Below are 20,089 nucleotides of genomic sequence, written 5' to 3'. Positions count from 1 at the left end.
TACTATATGCTGGTCTGATATACTGTATTTCTACCGTTTCATCAATCAATGAATGCTCCAGCTACCCAATTCCTCGTGGCTGACAAAATTCCTAATGATTAATCGCTAGATGACACCTGGAGCAGTTAAACGGCGTACTTTGCCCTGCAGGGAGAATGACGAGTTTGACACCCTTCAAAATGTGACCACTCTGGTTCTCGTCAGTCGTTTCACAGCAACTTTCACAATAAAAGCAGCTCGCTAATGCTCTGCGGACGCACACATTCCAGAAGCCCTTTCCCAGCCTTATGCAACACCATTACCACCTCTGTGTGTGTCTGTGTGCAAGTGGGTGATGAATATCTGGCAGCAGCGCCACTTTTACCCCTCTCTCTAGAATATGAGGTGCACACGGCAAATGTGAACTTATGAAACCTTTCAGCTGAAGGACTTCTGCACGTCTACTATGAGACTTACAGTAAAACATTCCCTGGCGACTTCATGAGGTACACCTGCTCAATCCAAGGTGGAAAATGGGGTCAGAGGAATTATTCCTAAAAGCCAATAATGGAATACTGTAAAATTCCATTACACACGTTTATCATCCACTGGACACACGAGGCCTGTCTTTGCAACACGGGTTTCCTCTATTATTTATCACCTCTGCTCCCCAGGCTATTTATACCAGCTTTTACTGTCTGTCAGTCAGTCCATTCAGCTGGAAGCATCTTTCCACATTAATAAAGCTACTTCTTCCCCTGTGTGTAAGATATTACAAGTCATGTTGTTTTATTGGAGCAACAAATCCACAATAAAAACAAAAAAAAAATACTACAAAAATAAAGCCAAAGAATCATGAGAATAAAGACAAAATATTGTGAGAAAGTTCATAATTTTGTGAGGATAAAGCTGATATACGGAGTTTTATATCTTTTGCTATTTTTATTACGATGAAGTGTCTATTTTATTCTTTTTTTTTTTTTTTTTACAAATGGTATTACTGTCTTACACTGTTGCGTTCAGGTCTGTTTGGGGATTTTGAAATTAAATCATTAATAACGACAAATTCATTTTGTAATCGTACAACCTTTTTTCATCTGAAAAAATAGGATTTTATTCTCATAATAGTACAACTTCATTTTCATGACATAACTTTTTTCCTAAAAAAAAAAATTTTTTATTGTAACATTAAACATTTTGCTTTGTTACAGTTCTCTTTCCATGCATATTTTTTATTTCAATATATTTTTGTTGCCTTTCATATTTTGTCTCATTTTAACGTTTTAATACAAGTTATGACCCACCTGTGTATGTTCTGTCCAGCATAAGGCCCAAAATTCTCACCGAGGGAGATCAGAGACATGTCGACATGGAATTCCAGACAATTCCTGTCAAAAAGCGGGGGGAGAGACAGTCAGAGGATACACAGACAGCCATGACAGGAAGTGTGTCGACCAACGGCAGGGCACAGCTGCTCACTTTAATAACAGGCCAGAAAGAAACACAGATCCAATTTCAGCATCGAAACCTTCCAATCATAAAATCTTATTTATATTTTAGTAGCTCAGCTGCGTGTGAGAGATGTTCATCAAATGTTTTCATGTGTGCGCGCAACCACAGTTAATAATTTATAGGGAATAATTGTCATCAATATTTGAGCTTGTGGACTTACTGCCTCTCCATAAGCAAACAGCTTACTTTTGGATGAAAATGAAAAAATTAAATCGAGCTGTTGTGACGATGACGCAGCAATAGTCGCAGTATGCCGGATTGGAGGCTCGACATCACCACCTGGTGGAAGATGCCATGTAGAGCACGTCAGGATGGTGGCGAATGTGGAGAAGTAAGTGAAACATTGTCATTATTAAAATGTTAAAGGATCATTTAATTTCTATACATAAAACATCTACTTTGAATGAAATGTCAGCGCGACCATCAACTGGCTTTACTTAGCACAAGGCAGTTGAAACACGTTTATTAATTTAAACGTATTAACACACACAACCAAGAAAATAATTGTTTCAAGTGAATAAGGGATGCATGTAAATTCATTTTAAATGACTAAAGTTGTTTCTGACTGACCTGGGGGCGGTATTGTTGCTGTTGTCACTGTCACTGCGCAATCCGTCCCGGAAACGCAATCGGTTCTACGCATGGACGACATCTACATAGCATTTTTTTTTACGACAGCACTTCTGCGACGTCACGTGGCGTGGTAGTTATTATTTTTCAACTGTATGAACATAAATGCCCAATAGCCATACTTCATATATGTAATATATTGAGGGGATGTTTCATTACTGATTATTATTAAAAGAGTTCGTTAGCATGCGGATGTTTCGATCGCCTTATGACCTCCACCAAGACGGAGCTACGTAAAGGTTACGCAAGGCACGTGGCGCAGACGTAAACGTCATATCCGGTTAAGTAAAACAAACGTAAACGCTCTTCGACAAAAACAATCCATTGATGAAATGATGGTGCCGTGCAAAGGTACGGAGCCCCGGAGGGGACAAATTTACCAAGGTAAATTTGGTGGCATAAGGTAATATATCAAAGGAAAGCCACATCCCTGGGGATTCAAAGTGTGGGCGCGCTGTTGTGTCACTGGCCTCCTGCACGACTTTGACATATATCAAGGAAAAGGTGGTGTCAATGGACAAAAAGGGCCAAAAAAGAGTCAGTTGGGAGTTGGTGGAGACATTGTAGTGAAGTTATGCGAATCGCTTGCAGAGAAAGTAAATTTCCTGATTTTTGCTGACAATTTCTTGTCAATAGTTTATTGACAGTTTTTGTTATTCTGATTTTTCGAAATGATACCCCTAAATCCCAAAGGGTCTAATTTCGTCCTAATTCTAAATTAGGGAATAAAGGGTTAAAATTGAAAAAACATATTTTGGTGTTCAGTGAACCTATAGCAGTCATTTAATGTATAATTCATAATTTTCCAAAGAAGAAAAGGGTTCTTGGGTTCTCCAGGGTTAAGGCTTTTGTGTGTGGGTGGGTGACGTATATTGCTACCGTAAAATAGATCGACGGATGGCGTTTCACTGCGCAATACGTACCCGGAACGCAATCGGCGCCGCGCAGGCGCGGGGACTGTCACTTCCTTCAGCAAATTTTTACGACAGTGCCTCTGCGACGTCATGTGCTGTGGTAGTTGTTATTCTTTTTCAGTGGCAAAAAAACAAATGTAAAATAATTTATGGAACAAAGAAAAGACTGCTTATAAATTGTTCACTTGCAACATGGATAAAAAAATGAATCTTAATTTTTGGGAATCTATCTTAACATTTTTTTGGGGGGGGGGGCTATATTGGTTGCTGCCTTAAAACAGAGGGACAGATGTTGTAGATTACACATGCCTAACATGTGACTACCGAAAAATAGGCTGACTGGATGTAGACGCGTTCTGCACATTCATTGAGCCCAGTTGAACCGATTGTGCTCTGGGTAGTATTGCACGGTGACATGTGTCATTGCTAATGTTAGCATTAAATGCTGGTCCACTTAGCTGACAAGTACTTCCGGTACTTGATTTCCAGGGACAAAGGTCACACGACACAAATGTCTAATTACTTTGATCACAAAATGTCAAATGTGCCCCAAAAATGGCTGTAATTTCTACGTTAGAATTCTCTAAATTGTTAGCTTGAGTTGACCATAGTACACAATTATTCATTACATCACCCGTTAATTTTTTAAAAGGTCATCTTATAAAATTAAACAAGCCAAAAACACGTGATGTGTCATGTGACCTGACAGAAACAAATAGACATCCCGCATGAAGATTAATTCTAGCAAACTTTATTTAACTTTGCTATGAGTCAGTTTACAACTTGTTAAGGGTCTAGGCAAAAGAAAGAATTGCTGTAACGCAAGAAGAGTGAAAATGCTGGCTCATTAAAGCTTCTAATGAGGCAAACCAAACCTACACACACACACACACACACACACACACACACACACCCCAAGTAGCTCAGTTGGTCTTTAAGTGCGTTGGGAAGAAAGTTGCTTCCATGTTTTTTGGGCTTTACTGAGTGATGCCAATCACTCCACATGCCAGACGTCCGCCGGCGTTTCCAGTTTTTAGACTTTCATCGTTGCCTCCTTTGCCAAGGTCGTCTGCCTTCTCATGGATCTAAAACACACAATGATTAAAAAGGCAAAGATGATGAATTCCTGTCATGTTATCCGGCTCACAAAAGGAGGCGGAAGAAGCACTTACCACCATGGTTCTGCCGATGATGGAGTACGGGCCCGACAGGGAGATCACCTTATCTGTGATGTCAATTTTGGCCACGTTGTCAGCGCCTGCGGTCACATTGCCGAGGTCCCCAACATGCCTGTATCAGGTTTTAAAAAACAAAAACAATCACTCAACGGCTGATGTAAATTGACTGCACTGCTTCACAGCAACCAACAGAGGTTATTTCAGGTCAACTACTTTACAGCTGACAATTTTGAACTACAAATAAACAACAAAGATACCCATGCTAATAAATAAATAGCTATATGACAGGGTGGTGTAGAGTGAATGGAGTGAGGTTCTCTGGACTGGAGAAGTTAGTGCATCGATACTTTGTAATGATGCAGCTGTGAGCCTCAAGATAGTTACGGTTTCAATGTTGCAGAGTATAATTTCTACCTTTCCTGCTATTAAAAAAAAAAAATCTATACACAAAGTACAAGATTTCCTGACAATCACATTTATTTGAAATGCCCTTCTCTGAGGCAGACAGTTGAATCAGATTTACCTGCAGTAAATACCATCATATCATACTATCATGAGGAGGACTGTTTACATTTAGCCTCTTCCAAATCTCGGGTAAAATCCCAGCCAATATAAGACAACGTAAGCGCATGTTACATCAGCAGGACTTACCGGTCTGCATCTTTTGGGCCGGCGTGATTCTTGTTGTGAGGGTTGAAGTGAGGGCCAGCACTGATACACCCTGATCAAGAACAACCAATAATATGACACATATTTCACATTTGTAAGATATTTAACAACGTCCAACCAGTACTAACCATTAGTGTTGTCTCCAAAGGCGTGGACGTGGAATCCATGCTCCCCGGGCGTCAGGCCTTTGATTTCTCCAGTCAGCTTCACCGGAGATGAATCATTCTAATCAGGATCACAACAACAATAACAACAACAACAAGTGAAGGCAATGTGCATGGCTACAGCTGAACAGAAATGCTGTACGGAAAAAGTGGGAATTTTTGTAAGGTGGAATATTGTTAGCCTAGATGTCTTAATGCTGGAATGGTTTAAATGGGCTGCCAAATGCGGAAAAATGTTCGTTCCGATAGGAATTTTTGGGCGGGGAAATGTGGAATTCCAGAAAAACTGGAATTTTTGGAATGTGGAAAATAGAAAGACAATGTTTTGAATGAGTTGAAGGTTTTTTTGTGTCAGAATTGTTTCAATACAGTGTTCCCCCATACATTAACTTGTGGCGGCTCATCAAAAATTTAATTTAGACCACCACAGATTCGGCACTTTCTTCCAAATTTGGCATTTAGCCTCTCTCACAGACTCCGGGCAAGAATACAGTGTGTGTGTGTGTGTGTGTGTGTGTTTGTGTGCATGCATGTAATTTCAGGAAAAGTTGGCATTCTGTAGATGCGGAATACCTATCGCCTGGATGTTCTTATGAATGACCTTCAGGTTTGGACGTTTGAATGGTTTGAGGCGTGTGGAAGTAGTAAGAATTCCCAAGACGAAAAGGAATTTCTGTTACAGAAAAGGCAGAATTCCAGCAAAAGTGGGAATTTTCAGGATGTGGGAAATTGTCAGCCGGGATGTCCTGAATGAGTTGAATGTTTTCATGTTGAAATGGTTTGCATTTGGTTAAGACATGTGAGAAGTGTGGAGCTTGTAAAATTGTCCATTCATTTTGTCGGCATTATTTGGGATGTGTCAATAGCTCTTATCGTCCCGAATGACCTGAACATTTTGATGTTGGGATGTTTTGAATGGATTGAGAATGTGGAAGGTGTTGAGCGTTTTAATAACAGCTGCCTTCACACAATTAGCAGGTATGTCAAAACCAGATGACACCTCCTGGCACACGTGAATATTTCCTAGTAAGGCTCATTAAAAAAGAAACCTAGTTGTTGTTTTTTTTGTTCCGTTTTTTTTTTTTTAAGGCATTTATCTTCTCGTAGCCAACAAAATGTTTAGGTCCGTTTATTCAGCTTATCACAAAGGCTGAGTCACGCTTGATGAATGGGGTCAGCCCATGACTCAGCAATTTGATTCAACTTTTATGTAAATGCAACAACGCCCATCAACAAACGCATTTTTACTCCCAACTATATTCAGACAATAAAACGGAACGACTAGGTGAGGAACCGATTACGGGTTTTTTGGAACTGAAAGTGCGCCAGAAATGTAGGACTTATGCAACAGGCGCGATAAAGATGTCAATCATTAAATCGACGTGCAAAGGTTACAACTTCAATGCCGGGCAAAGTGTTGGACACACTACACAACGCGAATAAACGTCAGCAGCAAACAAGTTTAGACTATTTGACAGCTGAAAAATGTTTTTTTTGTGCACGACAACGTCAATTTGCACTGAATGAATTAACACAACTACTCAGAGAAGTGAGTAAAACGGTATTGTAACTATCTAACCAAGCAAGCATCATCGCAGGGGAAAACGCTACAAATACAACATATATTTTTTTAAATGGACAGCTGCTAGTTTAGCCAGCAAGCATGCTAGCAATGACACGCTGTAGACTTACAAATGGAACTCGCCCAAATGCTTGTTTAGTGAATTTAAGTATAACATGACTTACCTCCTGCTCGAAGAACACAGTACCGGCGGTCTCTCCGGCTCCTTTAAGCACACAAACAGCTTTAACCACCATCTTTGGAGTAGTTTCACTAACAACGGCTTCTTTCTGCTGCTGTCGCGCTCCTTAACAACTAGTGGAGACAACCAAACCCACTGATGTACAGGGGGCGGTTTTTAAGGCCAGCCAATCAGAGATGATCATCGGCAAAATCCTAGATTCTGGATTGGTCGGTGTGTGCTGGTGCGACCCGGAAGCAGGTGACCGACTCTTAAATAATTAAGATTGTTTACCTTGTATTGCAATTTTTTAAAAACATCACCAACTACATTCTCTACAATGTACAGCAATATATAGCTCTACTTGCAAATATATATATATACATATATATATATATAAATATACACATACATACATATAACATTGAAATCATTACTCAAACTTCAAACTTGGTTTGAGTATTTGGTGCAACTTTTTCAGTCACATGTTGAAGCATTTTTCATCATTTACATTACATTTTACTGCATTTGCGGCAATTACCACCTTCATCATTTGATATGAAATAGTCCTCATGTCCACCACATAGGCCATTGGAAACATGTTTTCAGCATGTTATGATTGTTACCAAAACTGCGTAAAATAAAATAAAATTACGTTCTTAATTTTGGGAAGACAGATTGCCCGTTTTTTTGGAAAGGCCAGGAAGTCCTCTCCACAGTACAATTTTTATGTTTGTAGTGTTTTTGCATTAGAAATAAGGCTGTGACACACTCGTCCCTTACAGAGGACAAAAATGTGTTGCTGGGCATCAGGAGGATAAATACCTCTTTCACCTGAAGTAAATGAACAATTAATACATTTTTTGTTGAAATTAGGCAGCACGTGCATTATTTTGTATGAGGCAAACGCAAATTGACACATTTTGGTACAAAAATAGTTTATTAAAAACACATTTTGTGGCTGAAATGCGGAACATTTTACATCCATGTCTTTTGTACTGTCAACGTTCAAAGTTAAAATCTCAAAGCAAAGGGCTGTACTTCACGTTTGCTGTCAAAGCAAAAAGGTTAGAAACAATTAGCATCACACCCTGGTACGGACAGTGAAAAGCTTATTTACAGTGGCGGCTCCAAGCAGTGCTCTTCATTTCGTCACTCTCTTCCTTTGTGATTAAAATGATTCAAGTAGAAGTCGGTCTTCCGGGGTTAACTAAAATCACATACAGTATTTCAGCAGTGAAACATAGCTTGTTCAGTGAGGAAAACACAGCAGCACCAAATCCATTAATTAAATAATTTGTATGCTTGTTTGCAGAGATTGATCTTTGAGTTAAATTGGGATATTTACCATTTTTTAAAGAATAATTACAATACAAATTATAACACAAGAAAAGCTTGCTCGATAAATGTGCTCCCAAATTCTTTTAATGTTTTCACAGGGGATGTATTGTAGTCTTGACTGAATTAGAGTATTTGTAAATGTCCAAACCAGTTCCACTTAATGGCTGAGAGTCAACATTTAAATGAAAAAGGTCCACAGGCAAGCTATTTTCAAAACTTCCAGCGAATATTTTTCCCCAATTTGTACTAATAAAAACAAGAAGCAGGTGAATGACAAGATAGCCCACGTTAAATGCATACTGGTGAATCCGAAATGGTATTTTTAAAAATAAACACATTGCTGTTGCTGGGGATGGATGTGCAAACACACACGAGGCCTTGAAGTAAAAAAAACAAAACAAAACAAAAAACATTTTACTTTTTTAAATCTAAAACATATTAAAAAGATCAAGTCTACTCTGAAGGAACCTCCAAACAGACAGAAGTCAAATCAACATGCGAGCATTCGTACAACACACAGGAAGGAGAAGATGCAACCAGTTCTTGGGGTGTGAGTTCCATGTGATGGCTTGTTAAACAGGCCATGAAGTCAAGTGACAGTGTGACGTATACACACAGGAAGTATTTCTCTACCTATAAGTCTTAAGACGCCGCCTCCTGTTTGGCTTCTACAGGCTCACTCTGAGCCTCGGAGGACAGGGACTCAACAGGAGCTGATTGTGAGGGTGGAGCTGAAGGTGCGGATTCAGGAGTCTTTTGGGGGGTTTCCAAAACAGGCTCTTTCACTGTTTCCATGGCAACCAACTGCTGTGTGGCGTTATGCTTCCGAAACTTGTCTATGTTCTCCAGCTCGGCCAGTCGGTCGTCCCGGTCCCACCGCGTGGTCCTCTCGCGGCGTTTGGGCCGCTCCCCTACTTTGCCTTCAGCCGCTCTTCCACTCTCCCGACTCCCTCCTTCTGCCCTTCCTCTCTCTCCGCCTTCCCCTCTCCCGTTCTCCCTGTCCCCATCACCCCCTCTCCCTCGCTCCCGGTCTCGATCCAGGCTGCTTCGCCGGTCCCTCCAGTCCCGTCTGTCACTGTCCTTTTCCCATCCGCCTCCCCGTTGTGTACCGTCTTCCTGCCAGCTGCTGAGTCTGTCCCTCACGTCCATTCTTTCACCGCCCCTTCCCCCATCGCCAAATGGACGTCTTGCGCCACTGAATCCTCGATCCCTCTCCCGATCTCTCTCACGATCCCTCTCCCGATCCCAGTTTCTCTCCCTTTCGGGCTCCTGGTCCCTGAATCCCGGTCGATCACCCCGGAAAGGGCGCCCACCTGTTTCTTCAGGCCCGTCAATACCACGGGGGGCCCCTGGTCTGATAAAAGGTGGAGGGGGGCCTTGAGGAGGCAGTCCTTGCCTGTGTGGAGGGAATGGAGGTCTTATGTTGTGGGAAGGGGGCATTCCAAAGCCTCCTTTGGGTGGAGGGGCGTCATGGCGCATCATCGAAGTGCGAGGCCCTCTGGGCATCATCTGTGGCGGGACGGGGGGCATGGCGGGAAGAGGAGACTGCTGCGCATGGGGTGGAGGGAAACGCTGACCATGCAGCAAAGGAGGACCTGGGGGGCGCTGCAGTGGGATTAAACCAGGCCGTGTCCCCAGCAGACCACCAGTAGGGGGCTGGATGTTCCCTGGAGGGACACCGACCTGGTTACCTGCAGCCAAAAAAAAATATGATCTCACTTATCATCGCCTCGTGTGCAGGGTTGGGCATTGTTTGGATTTGACCTATTCCGGTTCCTAACACTTCTCGATTCTGAGTCTTTTCAAAAGGTAGGGTCATAAAAGTTTTAATGAGGGCGCTAACCAAAGTTCTTGGATAAAATTTCTGTATGTCTCCATGATTTTTTTTTAATTATATGACCTTTTTATGAATTACTTTACTATGAATTTCTCACAGGGCTATTTTTAACCAGTATATAAATATCAAACAATTGAACATAAATGTTAAGAAGTCCCTTCACGTAGGAGTACACGTTCAAAAGTCATTTTTATTGTTGGAATGACATATCCTGTTTATAGGTTGGGGAGTGTCTTATGATGCAGAATAGACCCAAGTGTAACTTCAACCATGTGACTGACTTCCTACTAATCTGCATGCAGAATATCAAAGAAGTTAATGGGGAAACACTTAAAGGGATAGCTTGGATTTTCTGACATGAAGTTGTATGACATCCTCATCAGCAGTGACTTAATCCAAACTATCCTTTTAATCCTGTGAGCGGTGCACCCTTCTTTGCATATGATGGCGTTGCAAATGTTTCACGGTGCCGACCGCTGTTTTGTTTTTTTTTAGCAGAATTTCAGCCGAACTTTCCAGCCCCATCGCACACTGTCCTTGCATGAAATGGATGCACACAAACACTTTTTGTCGCTTCTTCTTCGTGGGTGTTATGCGGCCGTTATTCCGCTCGGCACGCTTGATCACCAAACTTAAGGATTGAAATTTTTAAAAATTGAACGATTCCAGGAGAATCGGAATCTAAGTCCCAGTTCCCATCAATGCTCAACCCTACTCATGTGACAAAAACATCAAAAAGAAGATGGAGAAAGTAACTAACCCATGGCCCCCATCTGGTTATTGAAGAAGTTGGAAGCATCCGGGACCACCTCGAGTTTCCTGTTGACCAGACCTGCAGGGCCAAGAGGCATGTCTTCGCCTTTGGAAGTGGGTGGCGGTCCAAGAGGCATGGCCCCAGGTGGGAGGAAACCTGGGAGAGGTAGATGTTTGAATGCATCATAAACACCAACATGAGCGAGCCAGACGGGCGCTACCTGGAGGCATCTGCATGGGGTTGAAGCCAGGTCGGATGAACGGAGGCGGGGGCATGCCTGGGGGGAAGGAAGGCGGTGGTATTCCTATTGGGGCAGGAAAGCCAGGAGGCTGCACAGATCCCATGCCAATCATTTGCTGCTGCATTGGAGGAACCTGAGAAAAATGTACATAATTACAGAACGTGTTGCACCTGCAGAAAACAGTTGCAAGTCTATCACCTGTGAAGGAGGAGCTGCGGATAACATGTGCACCTCCTCGGGCTGCGAGGACTCTGCCCCACCATTGTGGGTGAGCTCCTCTGGGTTCATAAGGGCCTTCTTCACTGTGCTCCACTCTGGAAGAAGTGACGATCTGTAAGCAAACATAACGAAAGAAGAGCAATCTACTGTGCGTTACCTGGTGACAACGTGTCTATATCCAGGATCCCTCCTTCTTTCAGGTCCTCCAGCTGGTCCTCCCTCACTTTGGACCAGGGGATGTAGGTGACTCCTAGCTCCACGTCCCAGTACTGTTTGAAGTCGGCTTTGATACCCTTGTTGAGTGCCCATGCAATCTAATGATAGAAAACTATCCAATCATTCACTGATTCCACGTCAAGATGCAGTGTGTTCATGCATGTCACTCTAGATGACAACAATGTACCCCTCCTGACATTTTTCGTAGTACCATATGCAAGAGGACAAAATCACCAGTGTAGTGGCTCTACCTAGTGGCCATGATAGGATGTTACACTTTCATTCATTCACCTTGATGGCTTTCTGGTTGACTTTGTAGGACCCTCGACTGAGCTTCTGCAGGGCCCTGAATGCATCCTGTCGGTGTATCATGACAATGTAGGCGCAACCGCGTGGAGGAATCATCTAAACAGGGACAGAAAGCACACACAAAGATTTCCAAACTCTGCATCTTCACACTCTGCACTTTTGCTATCATTCCTTACATTGATGGACTCAATCTGTCCAAACTCCTCCAGCAGACACGCCACATCCTGCTGCTGAGTCCTCTTGTCCAGCTGGCCCACCCAAAGAGTTGTGCTGCAGACTGAACAACACACACTTCTTCAAGTTGACCTCTAAGGTTGAGTATCATTTACATATCTGACACCGGTGCTAAAATAGTGCCTCAACAGGTACTTTACATTTTGTCCAAAAACAATGCCAACTTTGTGACACGCAAGTTGAACAGAATAGTAATTCAAATGCTTCTATAATATAAATAAAATAACTAAGTCACAAGTTTAAGAATATGAAATAAAATCCACAACAATTTGTCATAATTGTCACAGCACAACCCGCAGCAATGCACAATGCACAAGTTTACCATGTTGGAATTGAGCACTGCTGTTGGTGTGTTAAGGTCGGCAATAAAGTTTAAAAAGAGTGTGAGACTCTGTCTCTCTGTGGGTCCTTGTGTTACTTAGAAGACGTTACTTTCACAATATCAGCCTTGAGTAGTTGTTGCAGGTGACAGAGTCTGCATTTTTTTGTAGCGAAATGAGTCACCGATAGCTACTTTGCTTTTTGATCTGATTACTACCTTTGATGTCAGCACCGTACAATCACACCTCAAGTAAAAGTGACACAAGCGTATGACGACTCACTGCTCAGTGTCTCATTTTTGGACGGTGGAAGACCCTTTTGGCAACGCTCCCGTTCCCGCTCCCTCTCCTTGCGGTCCTGTGAGCGAGATCGCGGGGATTGGTGGCGGCGGTCCCTGGAGCGCGAGCGGGAACGTCTGTGTCTGGATCGGCGTGTGCGCGAGTTGGACCGTGACCTCCTCCGCTTCGGAGACCTGCATTTACAAAGAGATGTTGCAACATTTACTGCACTCGTCAAAACTCCCATGAACCAAACGGCTAATAAATGAAATGAAACAGCTTACCTGGAGCCTGATCGTGACCTTTGACCTTGTCTGCCATCCCTCACAGACGATCCCGCATCAACTGACGAGTCCTAAAATGGCACCAAGAGGTTGTAGATGTGACAAAGCCTCTTTGCAGTGTTTCCCCTCGGTTGCACAGTGCAGCCGACTGTATTGCAATTGCTCCTCCACTGTAACATTTCACAAACTCACTCATACAAACTAATCGGAGAAAGCAATAGAAAGCCTTCAAATTGGTCCACTAAGTCAAAGTTAAGATGTCTCATTTAATGAATGTGATCGCTCCTCTGCCCATGATACAGAGAGTAGATGAGAAATTGTAAACGCCACCATGTAGTGTCAGGTAGGGAGCGGTCATAGGGTAAACGCTGCTTTACAACGGCCGATGATTTTCTTGTGTGTGTTTACCTGATGAGCTGAGCTAGGCGGCGGGAAACCTCCCTGGAAGCCCGGCTGTCCTGTGGAACCAGGGTGGGGCTGGCCTGGTAGAATGTGCCCCATTGGAGGCATCATAACCGGGAAGCCTTGTCCCGGCAGTAAGCCATAGGCTGGGAGCTGGCCGTTAGGAGGGAGAGGAACCTGAGGAGGACAAAACATGTAGATGATGATGGTGTTGAAGTGTTAAAGACATACTCAAATGCAATATGTAACAAGAAACAGGAGAAGGCACAATATATGCAGTCTCAACTAGTTTGATGCCTTACAAATCACAACAGAAAGTAAAAAGTGCACAACAATGTTTTTGTTTAAACAAGGTAGTTCATGTTTAATTGTTAAAAGGATTAGTAGTACTTCCTGTAGCCCGATCATTGATTATGGAACCACCAATGTGAACAAACCTGCTGCGAGAGGTCCTGAGACATGCTCAACATGGATGCTTGGAGGGCCGCAGGCTGCTGCATACTGTAGTTGTGGGAACAATGACATCATCAGCTTGGCAGCTTTCACTTTGTCAAACTATTCGCCAACACACACGCGCTTCAGAGTACATATATTTAAGCCTATCACGGCCTTACAAGGAGGGCTGTGAGGAGTCATCTTTGGCGTCATCGCCAGCTTCTGGTTCGTCGTCATAGTCAAAACGATCCAGCAGCGTCTAAGGCAAAGGCAGTTTAAGCGTGACTTTTTTGTGCGGGCTATATTCAAGCTGTGAGCATCCAACACTCACCCTATCAAACGCCGTCTTCTGCTGGGAGGGCGTGGGAGGATGCTGGAGAGCTTGGCTAAAGACGGGGGTGACGTGTTGGGTGTCTGTCTGTGGGGCAGGAGGCCGAGGGGCCGTATCTGCTTTGACGGGCTGCTGCTGAAAGTTCTGTAGCATCTGCTGAAGCTAAGCGATGGAGGGAAAAGCATAGGTGATTGAGGAATCACTTGGCTGCATGCACATGTACAAAAAGGGGTTTTTCACAATAATCCCACAAAGTTACGTTACAAATGTGATCCAAATAAACCTGTGGTGGCTGCACAAAAATCTATGCCCTGATGAATCCCTGAGTACGATATAAATATACTCACCTGCTGACCCTGCGTGGCCTGGAAGAGCTGCGCCACTGCGGCGAAGGGGTCCTGTTTTTCCAGCTGACCCGCAGGCGCCATGTTGGAGTTGGCTGTCACTGTGGTGACTGGTTCTTTGGCTGGAGATGGAGGGGAACCTGGAGGGACAAACAGTTATCAGTTTGGTCCTATTTGGAAAGACGAGGACGGCTTAGAGGGAACGCAATCAATCACTTGGCTCGTCGAAGCCCGTGTAGGGCGCTGCACCACCACTGGCAGCCATGTCCAGGAGGGGCTGAATGACCTCGCTCTTGAAGACGCCGTTCTTCTGCCAAAGGTTCAACACTCGCACCAGCTTACTCTACAAGGAATAAGCCAAACCAGGTCAGCTAAAGTACAACAGTCCCCTACTTGAGGCTTCAAATCAGAAATCATCTAAAATAGCTCTCCAAATGTCATTCATTTTTTTGGTGTATTTCAGAAGGCTACCAGAGAGGAAAAATTGTGACGATATCCATAGAACAGGAAATGAAAGCTGCTGCTTCATGAGAATGAAAGCTGCTGCTTCATGAGAAACAGGTCCACACATCTCTTTCCTGGCAGCTCAGTACAATATAATGTGTGGCTTTAATGGTAGTCAATAATAATAAAATAAACAAATGTACACTGATAAGTCAGCTCTAACGTGAAGAGATTTACCTCCCAGGCATCATCAACATTAAAACTGCGTCCGCATTGTATTAGTCGTCCCTTGCAATATCGCGTTTTATCAGAAATTAATAAATAAATAAATGATCTCTGTTTCGTGGTAGACTATGATCTATCATTAGTCAAAACATTGAAATACAAGTGATATGTATTATTCTGGTCACTAGGCAGCAGTAAGAGCACATTACATCACAGACATTATATCACATGACCTTAACACTGCATGAACTCATGAAGTCAGCCATGGCATGTCCGACATGATAAGAGTTCTCCTCCCATTCTGTGTGAAAGTGGTAAGCTTTTGGCTTCTTAGGTTTACAAGAAATACATTTGAGGCTAACTGGTTAACTCACTAGCTAGTCGAGTCCCTGCAGCATAGGAGTTGTGCAATGTGTTGTAAATGATGAATAATAGGAGTGTAAACGTGACTATACGGGTGTTATTTCATGTCTACAGGGCTCTAATGTTAAAAAATCGTATAGAGAAAGTCATAAACAGCTTTTCTATGCTCAATGACAAAAATATATAAATTATTAACATTGAATCCTATATTGCGAAATTCATTTATCGCAGTTGGGTCTGGAACCAATTAATCGTTATAAACGAGGGACGACTGTATTGCTAAGCTTTACTACCAAGCAATTCACTCATTTTTACACTTGTATGTCAACCAAAGATTGTTAAAACGCACTAACTCGCCTTCAAAACACTAAGCCAATTTCCTCGGTCAAACGTTGTGCAGTTAAGACTATGTTCGGGATTGGAGGTTCTGTTTTCTTCTTACCCTGTCTTCTAGCGGGCAAAGGCAGAGGTTCTCAAAGGTTCCGGTGATGTTCTTGGTGAACCTAGGTCCAAACACATCTTTGTCCGCCCCGAACTGGTGCCGGGACTGGCGGACAATAGAATCTACCACATACAAGCCTGCCACTTTGTACTCCGGCTTACACTGGAGACAAAAACACAAGCGTTCATTAGGAGTTTGCTCGAATGGAACCAGGTATATTTTAGTAGTAGTTTTTTGGTCTCACCTTTTTGATGAACTTCTCCACAATCTGGACCACATGCTTGTAAAGCTGGACAGACAGGGCAAGTTATTATTTGACTCTGACAAAAATAAAGGCTTGTGCTTTCTCCATACAAAGACGTGACTTACTTTCATAGCCTTGATGGCCGACTTGGTGATGGAGATCATCTTGGCCCGAGATATTGGAGGCTTGGAGTCCATCAAGGAGAATAACTACAAACATAAGATGATACATCAACTGCTATGATACTTTTTTTTATATATATATAATTACACCAGACAGAAAACACAGCCAACATCTCATATCCATTCATGACTCTTACTCGTATGGACTGTCACCTGACTGTATGAAAATAACTGCATTCAATAAGATAACATAAGACACAAGTTAATACCATACTTTCAGGGTTTCTGCTACATGTAATTGATCGTGGCGCAGCGCGACAACAAAATACAAGCCGCCACACCTTAAAAATTATTATAAAAACAATGTCACGTAGTATATTGTATGAATTGATATATATGCTATATAGATACATATCTAGCTTATTATTTGCACACATATTGACCACATTTAGTTTGAATACAATTTAAAATATCATAAAAATGTTTCACTGCAATTTATTTTGATAAACATGCACCGGAATCGCTTGTCTGCCTTGTTGGCACTTGTACATGTGTGACCAAATAGACATTCACTTTGTTTCTTATCGTGAGAATGAAAAATAGTGTGTAAAATGTGTGGACAATTGACCACAGCTTGTCACAGGCTAAGCTTATCTATGCCAGCGTGTGCGATCGCTCACGTTTCAATCTCATTCAACATTCTGGCATCTTTGTTTACACATTTTTCCCTGGCTCTCAATGCCTGTCTGGCAGCAACTAGCTAGCTCGTTTTAGTCACGTTTATGGGATAAAAGCTAACTTTTTTTTTTTTTTTTTTTTTTAAGTGTCACTTAACAACCTTGCTCTCTTGTTACCATTATAATACTTATGGCTTGTCTTAAACACACTAGTTGTGTGTCCAAGTTGTCCAGCATAAACATGTAAAGCAGGGGTCACCAACGTTTTTCCTTGTGAGAGCTACTTTTACAGAATGAAAATGGCCAAGAGCTACTCATTTTTGTAACATTTATTTTCAGAGCTTATTTTAAACCCAAACAAAGCAAACATGCTTGTTTCACCAGAACATTAACAAAATGCTGGTGTCCACAACTCATATTTTGTATTTCAGAATGCATTTCTTTCTACTGTTCTTTCATTATTAACTGAAAACCTGAAAGAAAAGCAGGCTTGCGGGCACCTCATGTGGTCGTGGGGGACTACCTGGTGCCGGCGGGCACCACGTTGGTGACCCCTGATGTAGAGTGTCCAGCTTTAAGAAAGTGATGCTATCACAGAGGTGTCCAACAGGTAGCTCGTATGCTAGCGGTAGCTCACCAGCCGATGTTGAGTAGTTCACCAAAGAATATTTGCTTCACCTCTTAGTATTTTTTTTTATAAGTGCTCTATTCAAACATTACACCTGTATTTAATGACAAATGAGCACACTGAGTGGAGATCCATCCATTCCATCCATCCATCCATTTTCTATACCGCTTCATCCTCATTAGGGTCGTGGGGGCATGCTGGAGCCTATCCTAGCTGACTTCGGGCGACAGGCAGGGTACACCCTGGACTGGTCGCCAGCCAATCGCAGGGCACATATAGACAAACAACCATTTACACTCACATTCATACCTATGGACAATTTAGAGTCGCCAATTAACCTCACCTGCATGTTTTTGGAATGTGGGAGGAAGCCGGAGTACCCGGAGAAAACCCACGCGCACACGGGGAGAACATGCAAAGTCCACACAGAAATGCCCAGGGGAGAATCAAACCCAGGTCTTCCCGATCTCCAAGCTGTTACTGTGTTGGCCAACGTGCTAACCACTAGACCACCGTGCGGCCCAACTGCTGCCCGACTGCTGGCAGTCACATAAAACACAAAAAGCTCACCTCTCCTTTCTTTTTGTCAAAGTAGCTTTAATAGTACTACAAGTTGGATACACCTGTGCTATCATAACCCTGGACTCTCAATTTAAACAGTTTTGCAATGTTCCCAGTTCATGTTCGGCTGGTTGTTGAAAAAGTTCATAGACAAGTTAAATAAATAAGTCATGAAAATTGTTATTTGTAATAAGAACTTTAAAATTGGACACAGCACAGCATGACATAGCGGCGACAGTCCTCCCTACCATGCTGCCCACCACCACAGCTTCAAAAAAATCCTAGGGGAAACCCCGACTTTGGTTTCCTTACTTAGTAAAATATAATAAGTAAATACTACTTGTACTGCCTAAAATAAGTCTCAGGGGCAAATGCACAGCAACGTCCAAACGCCCCAAACCCAGAAATGATTCCATACCAAAAACAACAACATAAAACACACGCACAGGAAAATGCTGCAAATTAAAAAAACCTGCAATCGCGTAAACACTGCAGGATCAAAAACAAATGCAAAAGAAAAATGCTGCAAATGCCAAAAACACACACAACCCCTTCTCCTCCAAGCAACTGTCTGACAGAAATGCTGCAAGTTCATGGAACAAACCACAAAGTTAGCCAGGGTACCAGGCGTGCAAGACCCAAGGCATAGCTGGGTGAATGTTACTGTAATGTTTGGTGAGACACACAAGGCTCAGCAACAACGGGCTTTTACTGTAGGTTTGAACATGCACAATAATAACATAACATCACCTAATAACAAATCGGGCTACTGTTCCGACCGTAACCCATGCCAAGCTAAAACTCAACTCTGAACCCCCGACGTCACTTCCAGTCCTCCACATGTCCGAAACACATTTATTGCAACACACACAAGCACGAGAATTATTTGTCTTAAACGGCTTGTTTTCTTTTATTATGTCTACCATAATGGGTAACAGGAGTGTAAAGGTGGCTATAAGGGGTGTTACTTCATGGCTAGAGGGCTCTAGACGAGAAATGACAATAAAATAATGACAATAAAATAATGATGATAAAATAATGATGATAAAATAACGATGACCGATGCACTGTTTTTAACAGTGACAAATGTGAATTTAACAGTGACAAAACACACGCGAAACATTGAGTATGCCACAAGAAACGTCATTTTCACATGTCCTTTTAAAATCCATTCTATCCTGTAACATTACGTAGCTAGAGAAAAGAATTACTGTATATTGTAAAGACCAGCGGATTATGGGGAGGAAGCCGTCATTAGGGCCCAATAATCAGGCTGACAGTTCATGAGAAACGAGGAGCACCATCACCAACAACAAGGGTTTTGGTCAAGATGTAGCCACAACAGCAACAACATTCAGTCTGGATGAGTACAGTATCATCTCACATCTATGTATCAACTAAAATCATTACACCACAATGAAGATTATGAACATTATAGATTACTGTTTACCATGGTTCCTTCAAGCTAGCTTTAACGCGTTGACGAGTTCAACGGTACACAATGGGCCCTGTGTGTTAGCAAGCTAGCTAGAATGGCTTTCCTTTGAATAGTAGTTGTAACATAAATCTTAAAAAGTAAACACAACAAATTTGTTTAAAAACACACCCAGAAATCTCGACGATTACTAGCAACCACTAAGGCCCTCTCAAGTCGGCTAACCGCGATGCAACACGGCTGCTCCATCTCCACCACAACTAGCCAGAGCCCTGGCGGCTATAATGCCTTCAGAGCGACGCCGGGAGAAGGCGGTTTACCTCCTGATTGAAGGCGTTGACGGCATCCATGGTGGTCCGACGTCCACTTAGCACCTGCTGCCGGCAATGGTTACCCAAGCAAGGGTTGCTTCAACATGTCCGCTGCAGCTAGCTTAGCATCCAGAAGGCTAGCTTACAGGGTCGGCGGGCTCGCAATGCATGCCGGGATTCTATATTGTTGTTCTGGCGTTTGGACACTAGATGGCGGCAATGTGGCTGCCGTGCAAAACAAATGTGTATCTAATTGCAGAACATCCCACAGCCAATTGGTGGCGGTGTAATCGCACTTTTGAT

General features: G+C 42.8%; 3 protein-coding genes across 5 annotated transcripts in view; all 3 read right to left on the bottom strand.

The window, feature by feature from the left end:
• The window catches only part of LOC129168825 (rho guanine nucleotide exchange factor TIAM1-like), an 80,149-nt gene extending 77,022 nt beyond the window's left edge, over positions 1-3,127 (bottom strand). For 2 of the 3 annotated variants that reach the window (XM_054754524.1, XM_054754526.1), the window contains exons 1-2: positions 2,062-3,126; positions 1,284-1,367 (exon numbers count right to left, since the gene is read on the bottom strand). The gene's annotated coding sequence lies outside the window, so the exon portion shown is untranslated. Of the gene's footprint in view, positions 1-1,283; positions 1,368-2,061 lie in introns of all 3 variants that reach the window. The other variant, XM_054754528.1, reaches the window with a different exon arrangement.
• A 651-nt stretch (positions 3,128-3,778) lies between these two features.
• LOC129168826 (superoxide dismutase [Cu-Zn]-like) lies at positions 3,779-6,948 on the bottom strand. Its single transcript, XM_054754529.1, has 5 exons — positions 6,793-6,948; positions 5,011-5,107; positions 4,865-4,934; positions 4,208-4,325; positions 3,779-4,120 (listed from the first exon to the last, which is right to left on the bottom strand). Exons 1-5 carry the CDS (start codon positions 6,862-6,864, stop codon positions 4,013-4,015), a joined length of 465 nt encoding a protein of 154 aa, XP_054610504.1. The 5' UTR covers positions 6,865-6,948; the 3' UTR covers positions 3,779-4,012.
• A 754-nt stretch (positions 6,949-7,702) lies between these two features.
• Positions 7,703-19,961, bottom strand: LOC129169447 (SR-related and CTD-associated factor 4-like). The gene is made up of 19 exons (XM_054755862.1): positions 19,796-19,961; positions 16,178-16,261; positions 16,053-16,097; positions 15,809-15,970; positions 14,551-14,677; positions 14,338-14,474; positions 13,991-14,152; positions 13,839-13,918; positions 13,662-13,725; positions 13,231-13,401; positions 12,823-12,893; positions 12,542-12,732; positions 11,882-11,982; positions 11,688-11,801; positions 11,338-11,494; positions 11,160-11,275; positions 10,941-11,094; positions 10,727-10,876; positions 7,703-9,820 (listed from the first exon to the last, which is right to left on the bottom strand). Exons 1-19 carry the CDS (start codon positions 19,823-19,825, stop codon positions 8,772-8,774), a joined length of 3,165 nt encoding a protein of 1,054 aa, XP_054611837.1. The 5' UTR covers positions 19,826-19,961; the 3' UTR covers positions 7,703-8,771.
• Positions 19,962-20,089: the final 128 nt, after the last annotated feature.

This window comes from Dunckerocampus dactyliophorus, chromosome 16 (genome assembly GCF_027744805.1).
Source record: "Dunckerocampus dactyliophorus isolate RoL2022-P2 chromosome 16, RoL_Ddac_1.1, whole genome shotgun sequence".
Lineage (NCBI taxonomy): Eukaryota > Metazoa > Chordata > Actinopteri > Syngnathiformes > Syngnathidae > Dunckerocampus > Dunckerocampus dactyliophorus.
This window is presented reverse-complemented; position numbering and strand designations above follow the sequence as displayed.